Source organism: Medicago sativa, chromosome 5, assembly GCF_051527215.1.
Source record: "Medicago sativa cultivar Bolivia chromosome 5, Bolivia_mono, whole genome shotgun sequence".
NCBI classification, from domain to species: Eukaryota; Viridiplantae; Streptophyta; class Magnoliopsida; order Fabales; family Fabaceae; genus Medicago; species Medicago sativa.
This window is the reverse complement of record NC_140753.1, coordinates 50,932,563-50,948,948: the sequence shown is the minus strand read 5'-3', so window position 1 is coordinate 50,948,948 and position 16,386 is coordinate 50,932,563. Positions and strand designations below refer to the sequence as shown.

Here is a 16,386-nt window from a genome sequence, read left to right as displayed (position 1 = left end):
CAGAATTAAAGGGAAGATACAACACAAAAAAAAGTGGAAGAATCCAATTTTCATTTATGTTATTATTCACTGATTGAGTCGTGATATAGGCCATTGTAACAACTATGACCCTTTTTTGGACTTATGTGCTGGCATCATTCCTTCTTTTTGGATTTATAAGTCTCATAGTCTTTAGAAAATTGCTCTTCTACCATCAAAATTTGCTCATCCCCATACAAAATGACCAAAATACTCCCAGCATGACTTAACTCGCGTAGGTATTAAACTCAACGTGACTTAAGTCACGCTGGTTGCAGGTCAGCGTGAGTTAACTCACGCTAAGCACTGATATATCAATAGACAACATTGAATGCTATACAACCAAGTCATTAATGACCTGTCATCTTTATACACTCATAATTGAATCGAATTACGTCAGTTTAACAACATAGTCACATATAAACGATCCAAATTACACAAATTTGTCGTTGATGATGCATAATCACTTAATTACACATAAACGATTCAAATTATACAAATTCGTCCTTAAATTCTCCAAATCACATAATCACAAAAAACGATCCAAATTATACAAATTTATTGTTAAATTACACATAACACTTTTATTAAAACTCAACATTACCGACACAAATTTGAACACATTACACTATTACACGTTAATAAATATTACACTTCAACGGATCGGACATAAAGATGTACTCCCTCCGTCTCACAATAATTGTCTCTTTACCCATTTTTCTTTTTCTCAAAATAATTGTCACTTTAGAATACCAATATAGCATTTATTATTTTTTTTCAATATTATACCCTTATTTATTGAATTTCATCCAACTTAACTACTCCACTAACTACAATTAATAAGGGTGTTTTAGTAAATGATACTAATTTTACCATCAAAATCAACACAATTAATCATTTCCTTAATAATCGTGCATAAACCTTAAACGACTATTATTTAGAGACGGATGGAGTAAAATGTTATTTTCAACCATTAACATAAACATGTAATATTAAGCTAAACATGTAATCAACGTCGATATCATCTTTGACAAGTTGTGGATAATACACGATCTTCCAAAAGTCATCTTCTTTTTCCCCCAAGTCCACGCATGACACATGTACTATTACATGCGATGTTCTTTGATTTTCAACAATATGGATAAAGTATTTGTTAAGTTGCGCTTTTAACTCATCCAACTTGTCAGTGGGGGTTAAAAAGACCTTATTCTTCTTTCTCACGCTCTCGTATCGGGCATGAGCTTCAACTGGAACATGTGTATCTTTAGACATATTTCACTTCACAAAATATAATGGAATAACAAGTGTGAGAATAAAACCAAATGAAAGATAAATAAATAGTTGAATAATTAAAGACCAAAAAATAAAAGCAATAATTGTCGTGACATAACTGGCCACCAGAGATAAAATTCATGTCATATATTTATATAATATATATAATATTAGTTACATATTGGCCACAAATATCATCATTACATAACCGGCCGCCACCAAAAAATACGTCGGTGTCATATCGATAAAAAATAGGACAAACACCAACCAAAAAGTGTCATAGCCTAACTAGCCTAGTGATAGTGCATAATCTTCGTCTTCTTTCATAACTTCGAATTCTTGTTTTGGTTTTTCCAGAGTGGGAGTATCACAAAAAATTAGATTATGCTCATTTGTTGGTTTCTTTGGCGGCTTCAGCTCCTTAGACATGAGGTCTTTGAACAAGGCTTGTCTATTCATAAAAGCAAACTCCCGTTCCCCCGCCTCACCAATCTTGTTATTACTCCACTCCCGACGAGGCGGTGGTAATAGACAACCTTCTTTCAAAAAAACATGAAGGAAGTTGTCAGAAATTAAGGCAAGACACATGATATTGGAATGTGGGTTAAGTGGTGGAGCACCTCGGATTGGGAAATATGTCTCACAAATACTTGTTCCGGGCAAAACCAATTAAACAACAACTCTATTGTAGCAAGTTGCAATAATGTGACTCATATCCGGTAATGTCAACCACTTATCTTCAAGCGCAATTCCACTACTACTTGTTGGAGGGTGTAAACCCTCCAAGATATATTTAAAACGCTTCTCGGTACCAAATATCGGCAAATAGTCACTCTTATGATTTTTCAACTCATGAATAAGTGCACTACGAACCAATACATGATTTTCCTCATCTATTCCCATGTGTCTAACTATGACCCGGAATCCACAATTATCATACCCTTTAACATTCACAATATTTTCAAAGAAAGGTCTCATGATCTTTGGCATGTGTGTAATGTATGGTATAATCAAAAAAGGTTGTGAAGTAGGCATTGAAGATTGTGAGCGGGAATAAGTGTTAAGACGTGCACCTTTCCTCTTTGAAAGCTTAATTTTGGGTTGTGAGGATTGACTATCAGGATTTTGAGAATCAACACGCTCCCACGTAGAGGGGATTCGACCCGTGGATGTCGATTTTGGTGTATATCTCATCATTTTAGGTGCTCCCTTGGTTACCACCTTTCTTGGACGTGGAGATAACATTGTCTTCCGGAAATCCTAGTTGACGCATCGCCTCTTTAATTTGGAGTTTCATCTTGTAAGGGCTCTTTTGAGACGTTCATGAATGGCGTTCCATTCCTCCGTCACAGAAAAATGTTCATCAACCACTTCTCCATGTACACTTAACCTTTGCCAATGAGGGTGTATTTTATCCAATAGAATAGGAGATTTTTTTCTTTCTCTTCATGGCAATAATACATGCACAAGGTAACCCGCAACCTGTCTTTTGCACACAACCACAATCTTCTTTAGCAAAGCCGAATGTCTTCGAGCGTGTTAATTCGTCATAGATAAAATCCAATGTGTCTCTAGATACATAACCCTCTAACTCAGAGAATAAAAAGTTTTTTTTGTATTTGTGTTCCATGACAGTTATGCTCCTCCCAAAACTTCATTGTATCTCACCTAACTGGATAGCCAACATTTTGTCTATTTCATCCCAACATGATGCCAAATCTCCTACACTACTCCTCAAATATTTTTTCAACTTTCCATGAGCCGATTCAACAATGTTGGTGGTTCTACACCCTAAATGCAAGACTTTATTTGTCTATGCCCTCACAAATTTCTTCTTAACGATGATCAAAACTGTGGTTTCAACATATGCAAGAAACTTTGGAAATGGTTCGCATACATCTTTGAATTTCAATAATGCACTTGCATATGAATCCTCCGTAGGAGATTCGACCACCTCTTTCCAAACCCTCGTGATTTTCTCAACAATATCACAATGCTTCTCCTCCTTCGTTTCATTCACTTCCTTCGCTTCCTTAGGCTTTGCTTTGACTCTACAATTCGTGATGCACTTGGCTTTAACATTCTTCCCAATATGAAAATAATAAAGTATAGTGTCTGTTTCAGGGAGAACTTTGGCAACGACATTCATCAAAGCGTTGTCCTTATCGGTGACAACCACCTTAGACATGTTGAGTTTTGAGGTCAAAAGACCAACCAACATCTCAAGTGCCCAAGTAAAGTTATCCTCTTGTTCAAAGGAAAGAAAGGAAAAACCAACGGAATACGTCATTTTGGTAGAGGTGACACCAACAATCTCAAATAACGGCATTCAGTAGGTATTGGTTTTGTAAGTGGAGTCCATGACCAAAACGGTCGGAAAAGTGTTAAGCATATTAATCGATTCTGGATGAGCAAAAAATATGTCTTCAAGAGTGGTTTCCTCATTATTTGCTCTTGTATAATAGACGTATTTATGCTCCTCCAACTTTGAAATCAAGTATTGCATCTTCGTCTTGTCACCTCTTATCCATTTGCGCCATCTAGTTTGCGCATTGTACACTTGCTTGATGGTTGTCACACTTTCTTTGTTTTTTCCTTCAAATTCGTGAGAATATTCCTAGGCACCACCAAACTCTTTGTCATGTCGATAACTCTTTTCTTCTCCTCCTCTTTTAGTCTACCCGCAAGAAGATGGCCGGCTAACTTTGGCGCCAACTCATGGTTGTGAATTCCACAAAGCATTGCAATCCACCACAGAGGACTTTCATGCTTGCATTTATTTGAACCATTAATTTATCATTGATATGTTATTGATGGTTGTGACTTTCATGCTTGATGGTTGCATTTATTTGTACCATTAATTTATCATTGATATGTTATTGATGATGATGTAGAATTTGGAATTAAATTCCACTTCCAACAACAGGTCCAAGAGGACAACAGGTCCAACAAGACTTTCATGCTTCCAAATATCACCTTAAGATTTTCTAACCAACAGCAAAATTGGCGTGTAAAATCTTCATGCAGGCAAAACCATCCCACCATTCTTCTAATTAAGCTCTAAGGAGTAATTCAATCAATGATGAAGTGAAAGTACGAGTCCTTAATAAAGTCATGGATGCTCAAGAATACATGGTCAGTGCAAGGACGAACCAGCTCAAGTTAGATATTTAAAGTTCAAAATTTTGAATAATCTTTTTTTTTTTAAGGGAATTTTGAATAATCTTTTGATAAATGGTATTAAATTTCTATTATAAATGCCAAGTATAATTTTTATGACAATCACAGGGTATATCATACTCTCTCCGTCTCATAATATTAGTCGTTTAAGATTTGTGCACGATTATTAAGGAAATGATTAATTGTGTTGATTTCAATGGTAAAATTAGAAGCATTTACTAAAATGTCCTCATTAATTGTAGTTAGTGGAGTAGTTAAGTTGGATGAAATTCAATAAATAAGGGTATAATAGTCGAAAAAAATAATAAATGCTGCATTGGTATTATAAAGTGACAATTATTTTGATAAAAAGAAAAAATGTTAAAGAGACAATAATTGTGAGACGAATGGAGTATTGTACATTAGTTGATAGCAATGAGAATATATATGCTTCGCAGTTCTAAAATACTTCAAGATGGAAGATTGTTGTACTATCAAACCTGACATTTCGAATATTTTATCAAAGCAATCATAAATATAGCAGACACGACCCAAAATTAAAAACGAATGGAGTATGAAGTTACTTCCATGCACCTAGCTACCATATCCTACGTAATTATTTACTTCCACCATATGGAGTTACTTTGCATTTATTGCTCTAAACAAGGAGAAAGAGGTTTAATGATAGTGGAGTAGCATAGAGGTTTAAGAAATTCACACCATGAATTATTTTGAAAATCATATTAAAATTGTTAAAAGGGAATAAAAATATTTAGTTTACTATGTGTGCATTTCTTATTTCTTATGCAGGATAGAACGTTTGCATGATCAATATATTCTCCATTGTCTTGTTTAAAAATATAAAAAGCTTCATGCTAACTTGTCATCATGTTAAGAATTCCATTAATAGCACATATTTAGTATGAAAAATTAATTCTTAACTTTTTGAGAAATAAATAGCCACTATTTACTATACATAATTTCTATTTTAGTATCTTAACATGTACCATAAAGGCAAAAGTTAACATTTTCCAAATAAAAAATATAGAAGAAGTAAGAACTTATCGTACTAATTTCAGCCTTTGATTTTTTGATGTCCACGTTTTACTACATTTAAATTTTAGGAAAACATCCACACAAAAAAATTATCTTAAAAATGATGTACTCAACACTTTTTAAGATTTTAAAAATTAATAACTTTTTCTACATAAAACTTATTATATATTTCTTTTATTGACTTTTTAACAAGTGCCATTGGCAAAAGAAACTTGTTAGGCTAATTTTTTTTAACAAGCATGACCCAAAATCTTAAATGCAGACTATTAAATTTTTCAATTGTTCAATTTTGACCCATTTCTTTTAGAAGGAAATTTTGACCCTTTTTTATTTTGCAGTCCCCCATTGTTTTTCCTTATTTTGCACTGTTATGGCAATTTTTTATGAAGTGGCATCTTGTCATTTCGCCATAGTAGATTTTATTAAATTTAGACATTAAAATAATTTATTAAAATTTACAAAATTAAATAAACATTTTGAATATTAAAAAAAAGTTTAAAATTCAAAATCCAATTGCAAATTAAACACAAGCTAATCATGTGTTATGCTTTCTTTCAAAAAAAAATCATGTGTTACGCTTGAACAAACCCACATAAGTTTGTTAATAGATATGGAATTAAAACTTCTTCAATTTCACCACCAAGAATGCTCATTCTTCATGAATGAACCAAATTATCCATGAATGAACCGCCTTCAAAGCGTGCCTTTCCTAATCCTAGTCAGCATGCATGCATGCATACATGCATACATATATACATACATTTATTTAGTAGTGAAATTCTACACAAAAAGAATGGACCGGTACAACATTTCTAATACTCAATCAAAGCAACCATAGCAAACATATCTCAAAATTAAAACACAACCCTTTTTTAAAGAAATTAAAATAAAATAACTCGGGATTTAATGGCTTGATTATTCACTTTTAATGACCTACCATATATTTTGAAATTGTGATGGTCCAATATTTTTAAGGTCTAATTGTATTTTAGCCCTTGAAGTTACCATGATTCTGCGATTTAGGCCTCCATTTTCGAGAGAGATTTGGACCCCCTTATGTTCACCAAATTGTGAGTACATATTTTATTGATGACATTCAACTATCATAGTTAGCGCAAACTTTTTTAAAAAAATTAAAAATAAAAACAACAAAAATCAACTAGTACCCTAATGAGAGTTTTAACTTTTTAACATTTTGAGAAATGATATTTTGACAACCACTTTTTGACAATTTTTTGACAACTTTCTCTCTCATACTCACATGATGTTGTTATCCTCTCTCTTCCTTTTTCTCTCTCCATTGTTTTTGACCAATAAGAAGTGAGAAAAACAAGGTTGTCAACAAAGTTGTCATCAAATGGATGTCAAAATATCATTATTCTAACATTTTTAATTTTAAAGGAAAATCAACCTAGCTAAGTTGTAGGCCACATCAACAAATAATGTCACGTCAGCATAAATTTGAGAAAAATGGGAGTCGGATTGGGTGTATGGAGTATTAATACCCTCATACCCACCTTTGCACATGATTTTAAATATTCGAGAAAACATGAACCTACACTTGATCAAATTAGAGCTTCCCGTTAAAAAAAAAAAAATTGATACAAAATTGATACTTTAAATTTTTTAACATGTACCCTTAAAACACAAGTTTTTTTTTTTTCACAGTTATAACACATGTTAACACAACCCTAAAAGCAAGAAAATGTATTAATTTCAGCCTTTGCTCTTATGGTGCCCATCTACCCTATTGGATAGAAAACACGAATTAATATTCTCAAAGTATCATATTACTAATAGGGAAATGCTAACCGGTGCCCCCGGGGCACTGGTTAAGCATATCATAAAAGAAAATTATATAGTAGTTAATGCATTGAAATTGTGTAATTAATTTATAATAAAGTCAAAAACAGTTTCCTTTTATGGTAATAATTCCCTTTTATGGTATGCCTAACCAGTGTCCCGGGGACACCGGTTAACAGGACCCTTATTAATATATTATTGAGATATGGTGCAATTGATAGATATGGTGTGTGGTGTGGTGCTAACTTGGCCGATGTTACGCGTTCTAATATAAAAGAAAAGAAGTTTTATATTTGCTGTGAAGGATTGACTATGGTGTGTGGCTATTAAGGAGCATGTGTATATTTGGAGTGGCATTTGTGTTGCATACATTTCCGGAGTTTACTAAAGAGGTGTAGGTGTTGCTTTGATGTACTCATTATTTACTTTGTTTTGGTGAATGAGTTTGGTGTGTATTCTAAAGAGAAATGATATTTTGACAACCACTTTTTGACAGCTTTTTGACAACTTTCTCTCTCATACTCACATGATATTGTTATCTTCTCTCTTTCTTTTTCTCTCTCCATTGTTTTTGACCAATATGAAGTGAGAAAAACAAGGTTGTCAACAAAGTTGTCATCAAATGTATGTCAAAATATCATTACTCTATTCTAAATTAGTGTGTTGGCCGAAAAATGGAACTTTGGAGTATTTGAAGTGAACCATGAAGCCGCATGTTTGACGGTGAAGTGGAGTGAATGTCCTATGCTTGATGACTGTGTTGCTATGCTTTTATTTGGCTTATCTGAGAAATCATTAGTGTATCCTATCTAACTCAAAGTGGTGTATCATTATAGGAGTTGTGTCATAGGAATATTGTATGGGAAAAAGATTGGTGAACCACTCTTTTGGTACACCTTTTTGGTACACCCGCTGATGTGGCAGGGGTGGTTTGGTAAATTCACGTGATAAGGGTTAGTTTGGTAGTTTCCTTCACAACCAGATAATCTTCTCCTCTTTCTATCTCTCAGCTCATTCTTCCATCTCTCCTTTTCCCTCAACAACTACGACCTCCTCCCACCGCCGCCTCTCTTGTCCGTCATTGTCTCCTCACAACCATCGTAGGCTCACACTCACGGCCGCATCATAATCTTCGTGTGACCCTGTTCCCTCTATCTGTCATGACCCTATTCTATCATCGTTGGAGATCACATCGTCGGAATCCGGTCGGAAACTGAATCTCTATGTTGAAGGTGAACTTTATCTTAATTTTTTTTTATTCCATTTTGTGATGTGGCTTATTATGGAAATCATATCGCTGTTTTTAAACATGCTCATCAGGTAAACTCATTTCTCTGTGTTTCGATGGATACATTAATGTGAAAGTTAGTTAAACTTTGAATATTAGGTTTTGTGTATGTTTGCTTCTGTGGTGAGAAAAATTGATTTTGAGTGAATTGATTCTGTAAATTGACTCTAACTAGAAATAAGTTGGATGCATTTGTGTAAAAATCAATTTTAGGATCAAAAGTTACAAATCCTAGAGTAGAATCAATTTTGAAGGCAAAATCAATTTTAGAATCAGAAGCTAGAAATACTAGCTTTGGTGTATATTCGGTTTTGTGGTGACAAGAATTGATTTTGTTAATTTGATTCTGACTAGAACTAAGCGAGTTGAAGTGAAGTGATATGTGTTTTGATATATTTGTGTGAAAATGAGTTGAATTTTGAATTTAGCTGTAAAAATCAATTCTAGAATCAATGTTTGGTTGTGCTGTGAGAAAATTTGAGTAGGGATGAGTTGGTTGTGCAGAATTGATTATGGCTAAAATTAAGTTGAAGGTAGAGTAATTTGTGTTTGAGTACATTTTGTAGAAATGAGTTGAACAATAGATTTGAGTGTTAAAATCGATTCTAGAAGGCAAAAGCAAACCTACAATTTCTAGCTTCATGTAGAATCAATTTTGTAGGCAAAATCAATTCTAGTTGAAAGCAACCAAACATTTCAGAATCACTTCTTCACCTCTATAATCAATTTTGGCCCCTCTAGTATGTTTGGTTGTGCGATAACAAAAAATTATTTTGAGTGAGTTGATTCAGCAAAGTTGATTTTGACTAAAAGTGAGTTGAAGGTAAAGTAATTCATGTTTGGATACATTATTGAAAAGTGAGTTGAACAATAGATTTGAGTGTAAAAATCAATTCTAGAATCAAAAGCTACAAATCCCAGTTTTAAGTAGAATCAATCCTGGAAGCAAAATCAATTCTGCAAATTGGAAACAAACATACACAATTTATTTAGAGAATTTTAATATTTGCTACATTTTCTTTCAGGTTGCAACTTGGAGCAGTCATACTGCTAAGGTGAAATTGTTATTGTTATTTGGTGAACATATTCTCAGTCTTGATGTTCAGGGAAACATCTTCCTGTTGGCCACATTGTGTTAGATCAGAATTTTACCCCCACCTGTATTATGCATCCAGATACTTACCTTAATAAGGTGAACACATCTTTCTCCTTGTCAAAGATTTATATATATATATATATATATATATATATATATATATATATATATATATATATATATATATATATATATATATATATATATATATATATATATATATATTGGGCCTGTTTGAATAAACGACTTATTTACAACTTATATAAGCATAAACAAGCTATTTATATAGTAAAAAAAGAAAGTTAAATTGTCTTTGTATATGTTAAAAGCTATTTTCTTAAACTATCTTGGAGTACTTATGAGAATAAGTTGAAAAAAACTTGTGAAAAATGTCATCAGTTGTTTTCCTAAATTCTCCCAAACAATATCACATAACTTATACCAGTAGATAGGCTCAAATAAGTTTGTATTGTTTAAACTTAAATCAAAGACGGCTGTTTATGATTGACAAGCATGTAAACAGGTTCTTATTGGGAGTGAGCAAGGCACTATGCAGCTTTGGAACATTAGCACAAAGAAAAAAATATTTGAGTTTAAGGGATGGGATTCACCTATCTCCTGTATTGTCTCATCCCCTGCTCTAGATGTTGTTGCTGTTGGCTGTACGGACGGAAAGATTCACGTTCACAACATCCGTTACGATGAAGAATTGGTTGCTTTTACACATTCCACGCGTGGTTCTGTCACTGCTTTATCTTTCAGCACTGGTAGGACTGCTTTATCTTTCACTGCTTGCTAACTTTCTGCAAATTTGAATGAGTGGCCAATTTAATTAATAATTGTGTATGCATTTGTTTTGAAGTCTTCGATTCAAATGAACCATGTTTATGTTTTCTATTGGAGGAATTGACAATTATACCAGTCACATTGAATTTATTTCATTCGCCATTAACCACGAGGTTGATAATTTTCATGTGAATGTGAAACTGATATGTTGACTTCTATCTATAAGTGGGGTTGGTTACATGGATCAAAATATGTTATAATGTTCTATCATGAAAAATAAGAATAGATTGCACATCACAAAATTAAATTTAACTATTTCTCTTTGAGCTTTTCTGTGGTATTTATTGGCTTACTTATTTTTTCTGATTTAGATGGACAGCCCCTTCTGGCTTCTAGAGGTTCATCTGGTGTTATTAGCATAGGGAATCTGGAAAAGAAAAGGCTCCACTCAGTTGTAAGAGAGGGTCATGATGGTGTGATAACTTCACTGCATTTTTTTGCTAATGAGCCAGTGCTAATGAGCTCATCAGCAGACAACTCTATTAAAGTGAGTTTTTCTTTTGATAAAATAAATGCACACTTTCCTGCATGAACTTAAATTTGTTGATGGAAATTAAAACCGACGATAATATTTTCTGGGTGTATTACTGATTTTTTTCTTCTTCTTTTCTTTCTAATATGCAAAAAGAAGAAAGATAGTTGTTTGTAATTGAAGATAACTAGTAAGTTTGGATGTCTGCAATATCATACTGATTACTAGCGACGGAACGTTTTTTTCTTTAAGGGCAATGTCATTTTCGTAGAACAGTAAAAATCTGTAGTGACAACAGTCACTTGTGCTAAGTCAGTTAGTAGCCTTTACTCTTTACTGAATAGCTGTGACTATTCTCTCTGGCATAAAGAGTTGGTTGTTACTATTGATACTCATGCTTATATTTTTCCATTTTGATTTTTTTTTCCTTTTAATGGAGTGAAATGTTCGACCTGAGATACTTTTTGTTTTATATAATTAAGGCAAACCATTTTAATCTATAAGATTTTTTAATTTTCATTTGTGGTGTCTGATTTTGTTTGGTGTGAATTTGTGTTTCTAATGTTTTTACTAACTGTTCTGCGGCTGCCTGAAAATTAAAAAACAGCTATTTGTTTTTTCTCAGATGTGGATTTTTGACACAAGTGATGGTGACCCTCGTCTTTTGCGCTTTCGAAGTGGGCATAGTGCTCCTCCCCTCTGCATAAAGTAAGAATTATTTTCCAGGTCTTAATTTATTAGGAGAATTATTTTTGATAAACTTTTTAGTGTAATGCTAACTATTGCGGAAACAACTCCTACTCCATTATCTGTTGTATTTTATGTTCCATCTGTCAACCTTTCCTTCGATGCAAGTTTTTTGTCACTAATATGCTTTCAAACAATATCACTTTCATAGCCTCTATGATTTTCAGCATATGAATTTTTTTGTTGAATCCCCTGTCTTGATTTTTCGAGTGGATGTAATGCTATTTTATATGAACAGTTTTATTTGAGGTTTTGCTCTGTTCCTTTTTAGTGGTTACTTTTCTCGACCTTTTTGTGAAGGATTAACTACCATTGTGCCTCCCTCCTTTTTTAACCGTTTTTTCTTCAAGGTACATATATTAATGTGATTGTTGTTGGTATAAATTGGACCCGTATGTAATTTTTCATTTTTGGAGTTGTTTTGTGGCATATTTTATTTTGCATTTGATAATGATTAGTAATGTGTTTGTTGTTTGGGATCAAAAAAATTAGTTGATTGCAAGAAGACTCAATAACTAACACTTCAGGTTTTTAATGATGACATTGAGCAATATAAACGATTGGGAATGGAATTATAATATTACCCCTTGATCTGGAAGTACAAACTAAAAAGAAGCTTCAATTTAGGTTGTTGTCAATTGTCATGACTTGATATACCCAAGGTGAAAGATAAGAAAGATCTTGGAATCATGAAAGTCAAGGTCTTGTATTACCAGTTTAACAAAGAGGAGGGATTGGTTGTACTAGAAGAAAAGATGAAAAGTGTATGGGAAGGACCATAACATGATATAGTGGCTCAAGAAAGAATGAGTGATTCTTTGATAATTGACAGATTTCTTTGTAATGTTTTGACTTGGATGTGTAATATTAAGGTATTGTAAACATTCCTTATTTATTGTAAATCAATGGGAAATTTATCACTGAAATATCAAAAGATATAGATTCTATGTTTCTTGAACTCTTAATATCATGTGAAATAGTGATAAAGACAATTTGGTCATGAAAATAAAATGTGGTTACACCTTTGTTAAAAAATGGTTAAACGCATATCATTTTTGGATAGTTTTCCTAAAGACGAACAAGTTCTAATTTCTGAAAAAATAGTGGTCACGCATATTAAAAAATGTTGTCACACATACCATATATTTGGCTAGTTTATTACCAGGTATAAATAATCTTGTTTTAGGCAAATCAAACACATAATCTAATTTGATCACTGCACTAAAAGTCCTTCCAACCATAAATAACCTATTTTACAATATGCAAGTTTATCACGCCTAAAGACGGACAAGTTCTAATTTCTGAAAAAATAGTGGTCACGCATATTAAACAATGTGGTCACACATACCATATATTTGGCTAGTTTATCTTTACCAGGTATAAATAATCTTGTTTTAGGCAAATCAAACACATAATCTAATTTGATCACTGCACTAAAAGTCTTTCCAACCATAAATAACTTATTTTACAATATGCGAGTTTATCACGCCTAAAGACGGACAAGTTCTAATTTCTGAAAAAATAGTGGTCACGCATATTAAAAAATGTGGTCACACATACCATATATTTGGCTAGTTTATCTTTATCAGGTATAAATAATCTTGTTTTAGGCAAATTAAACACATAATCTAATTTCATCACTGCACTAAAAGCCTTTCCAACCATAAATAACTTATTTTATAATATGCGAGTTTATCACGCCTAAAGACGGACAAGTTCTAATTTCTGAAAAAATAGTGGTCACGCATATTAAAAAATGTGGTCACACATACCATATATTTGGCTAGTTTATCTTTACCAGGTATAAATAATCTTGTTTTAGGCAAATCAAACACATAATCTAATTTCATCACTGCACTAAAAACATTTCCAACCATAAATAACCTGTTTTACAATCGGCAAGTTTATCACGCCTAAGGACGGACAAGTTCTAATTTATGGAAAAAAATGGTCACGCATGTGTAAAAATGTGGTCATACAGACCATATATTTGGCTAGCTATCTTTCCCATGAGTAAATAATATCGTTTTAGACAAAATATATACATGCTAAGATTTCCGATTCCAAGTACACAACAACAAGTAGTGCTTGAAGCACAACTGTGATATCTACTACAAACGGTTGGTGGGTTCACAGGTGAAGGAGGAGATGGTCCAGGATTTGGGGGATTTTGGCCCTTCTTTATGGGATAGGAAGACTGCATTGCAATTCCACATTTGCCTCCCATGCTTGTTGCTAGATTACGTTCCATTCTTACATAGCCTGATTCTCCCCAGCTCTTACCCCATGAATTCCTTACTATCCAATAATCAACTCCATTTTCTGTTCCATACCCAACAGCGGTAACACCATGGTCTAATGTTGTCCCACATTTTCCTGTGAATATACCCTGCAAAAGTTGTGATAAGTATAATACCTAAAGTCAGAAAAGAAAGAAAGCAATTCACATAGATACGTACAAGAGAGTCTAGCAATACTTTCATAAGGCCTTGTAAATTCTTGTGAATAGCAGAAATAACAATAATAATTCAAGTATCATAGTCCAATAATAAGTTAGTAGTTACGCTGAATCACAAACCTCTGACTTCTAACTTCTTAGGTGTCCCTTACCAGATACTTATGTTGTTAATCATAGTCCAATAAGAATGTGCCAAAATGATTACATATCAATCTAACTTACAGTTGAAAGAGATTAGGCCAAATTCACATATGTACTGATTAGATTAAATATAAGGCACAATTCTATGCTTTAGTATGCATTACTAGTGTCGACTCTTTCCCTTCTACTCGTACAGCATGATTAGGAGCTTTTATTTTACTCTGGTGCACCGAGTAAGTTAGAATAAGAAACTTACGGATACATATAACTGGAATTCCCTACCACCAGCTTCAATGGCAACACTGATTGGCTGATTAGCTACAGCCTTTTTCAAGGCCAACATATCATGGACATATTCATAAGAAAACACATTAACAAAACAAAACAAAATATAATAAAACTGCCAATTTACAGAAAGTAATACTACTCAAGGATTTCAGAGGTATACAATAATATGTTTTAATTCAATGATTTCAGTACTAAAGGATTGCAACAACCAATTTTCACACTGTCATTACTTACTTTTCAAATTGATCACACAACTACACTAACTATTAATGTAATAGCAGTAAAAGGAATTTCTGATTATATATATGTATAACCCAACATAACAGAAGGTAACAAGCTAATGACTAGTTCAAATAATAATAATAATAACTAATAAACTTATTAATCTAAGGTGTCTATATGTAATACTAATCTTGAATAGTTTCTGTCCACAATTTACTAATGAATGACTTAATACATTTTAGTTAACATCTTTCATTCTTAAATTATAACAATAAAACAAAGCCAAATCCAATAGTCTCAATGAAGATTATTATATTTTCAAACTCCACATTTTCACATTCACAAATCATAAATAAAAATAAAAGTGGGGCATATCAGTGTATAGCAACACTTATGTAATCACTCCATTAAAATGTCAGGTACCAGTTAAAATATAGAATAATAGGTATTATAGTAGTCCAAGTAGTTAGGAGGCATGCAGAAGCAATTAAAGAAATTCATTGAATTCACACTAATTAATGCTAAAATAAGTTACTTCGATCCCAAACATATCACCACACATAAAAATATGTTTATGATATTTTTATATGCATTGTCCTCAAAATATAAATCTTAATGACTAAATAGCAAGTTATGCAGAACACTAAATGTGCTATATGACGATTTTTCTCAAAGCCATACAAAAGACACACAGGTACACATATTATCAAGTTAAACATAATTGAGTTATCATACTTCAAACACATATCATTCATCAATTCATAAGCTATATGCCTTGTTTACTTTATATTAGCTTTCAAGTTGAATCCAAATATAAATTAAGTTTGACTGCAGAATTGCGACTTATGACACTTCCACGGTGGCATCGGCATTCTTTCACAAATTGACTAAAATGGTTGTTAAAAATCTATCATACGGACATGGCGTAGCCTTTTAACAACCCTGCAGCCAACTATTTGTATTGCATTGTACATTATATAAACATCTACACTATTACTTAGGAAATTATAATTCAAATTTGTAAGATGACATTTTAAAAAGGAAATTTCTTAGAGAAGTAAATCTTGAAACAAATAGAACTTACAGGGTTCAAACTTCAGCATAGCAATTTCAGAATAACAAACGGATCTCAAAGATAAGGCATCGAGTAAAAAACCCAGCATACAACAATAACCATCAAAGTTGTTTTCCACTAGGTGAGACTAATTAGATGGATCAAACAATGCTATAATGTTTTGTCACGAGTGTATAATAATAAGCCATTGAACCTTAAACTTTCTCGCTAATGAATTCCAATTTTGTTCTGTCACACACAAAACTGCCTATAGACTAACCCAATGAATGTCCATAGCCTCTATTAAACAAACTTTATCCATCAATAAACAAACATAACATAAAATTCAACCCATTCTTAACTTCAGTACTGCCAAAATCTCAGACATAAGTCCATCTATTTCTCGAAATCGTCTATTTTCACATAACCAATTCAATTCATCATTTGAAAGCTTATAAAACTAGTA

The 16,386-nt window shown here is 32.8% G+C and overlaps 3 protein-coding genes across 4 annotated transcripts; 1 reads left to right on the top strand and 2 right to left on the bottom strand.

Moving 5' to 3' along the window:
• Positions 1-1,959: 1,959 nt before the first annotated feature.
• LOC146922780 (uncharacterized) lies at positions 1,960-2,535 on the bottom strand. The gene has a single exon (XM_085711610.1). It carries the CDS (start codon positions 2,533-2,535, stop codon positions 1,960-1,962), a length of 576 nt encoding a protein of 191 aa, XP_085567736.1.
• Positions 2,536-8,148: 5,613 nt separating this feature from the next.
• LOC146922779 (uncharacterized) lies at positions 8,149-12,715 on the top strand. 2 transcript variants are annotated; one of them, XM_085715567.1, is made up of 6 exons: positions 8,149-8,540; positions 9,622-9,788; positions 10,216-10,459; positions 10,850-11,025; positions 11,636-11,718; positions 12,285-12,715. In XM_085715567.1, exons 2-6 carry the CDS (start codon positions 9,762-9,764, stop codon positions 12,346-12,348), a joined length of 594 nt encoding a protein of 197 aa, XP_085571693.1. In that variant the 5' UTR covers positions 8,149-8,540; positions 9,622-9,761; the 3' UTR covers positions 12,349-12,715. The 2 variants fall into 2 exon arrangements, with proteins under 2 accessions (XP_085571693.1, XP_085571694.1); XM_085715568.1 differs by having other exon boundaries at positions 8,152-8,540; positions 12,385-12,715.
• An 878-nt stretch (positions 12,716-13,593) lies between these two features.
• Positions 13,594-15,088, bottom strand: LOC146922778 (oryzain alpha chain-like). The gene is made up of 2 exons (XM_085715566.1): positions 14,613-15,088; positions 13,594-14,146 (listed from the first exon to the last, which is right to left on the bottom strand). The coding sequence occupies exons 1-2, from the start codon at positions 14,697-14,699 to the stop codon at positions 13,709-13,711; spliced, it is 525 nt and encodes a 174-aa protein (XP_085571692.1). The 5' UTR covers positions 14,700-15,088; the 3' UTR covers positions 13,594-13,708.
• Between the last annotated feature and the right edge of the window lie 1,298 nt (positions 15,089-16,386).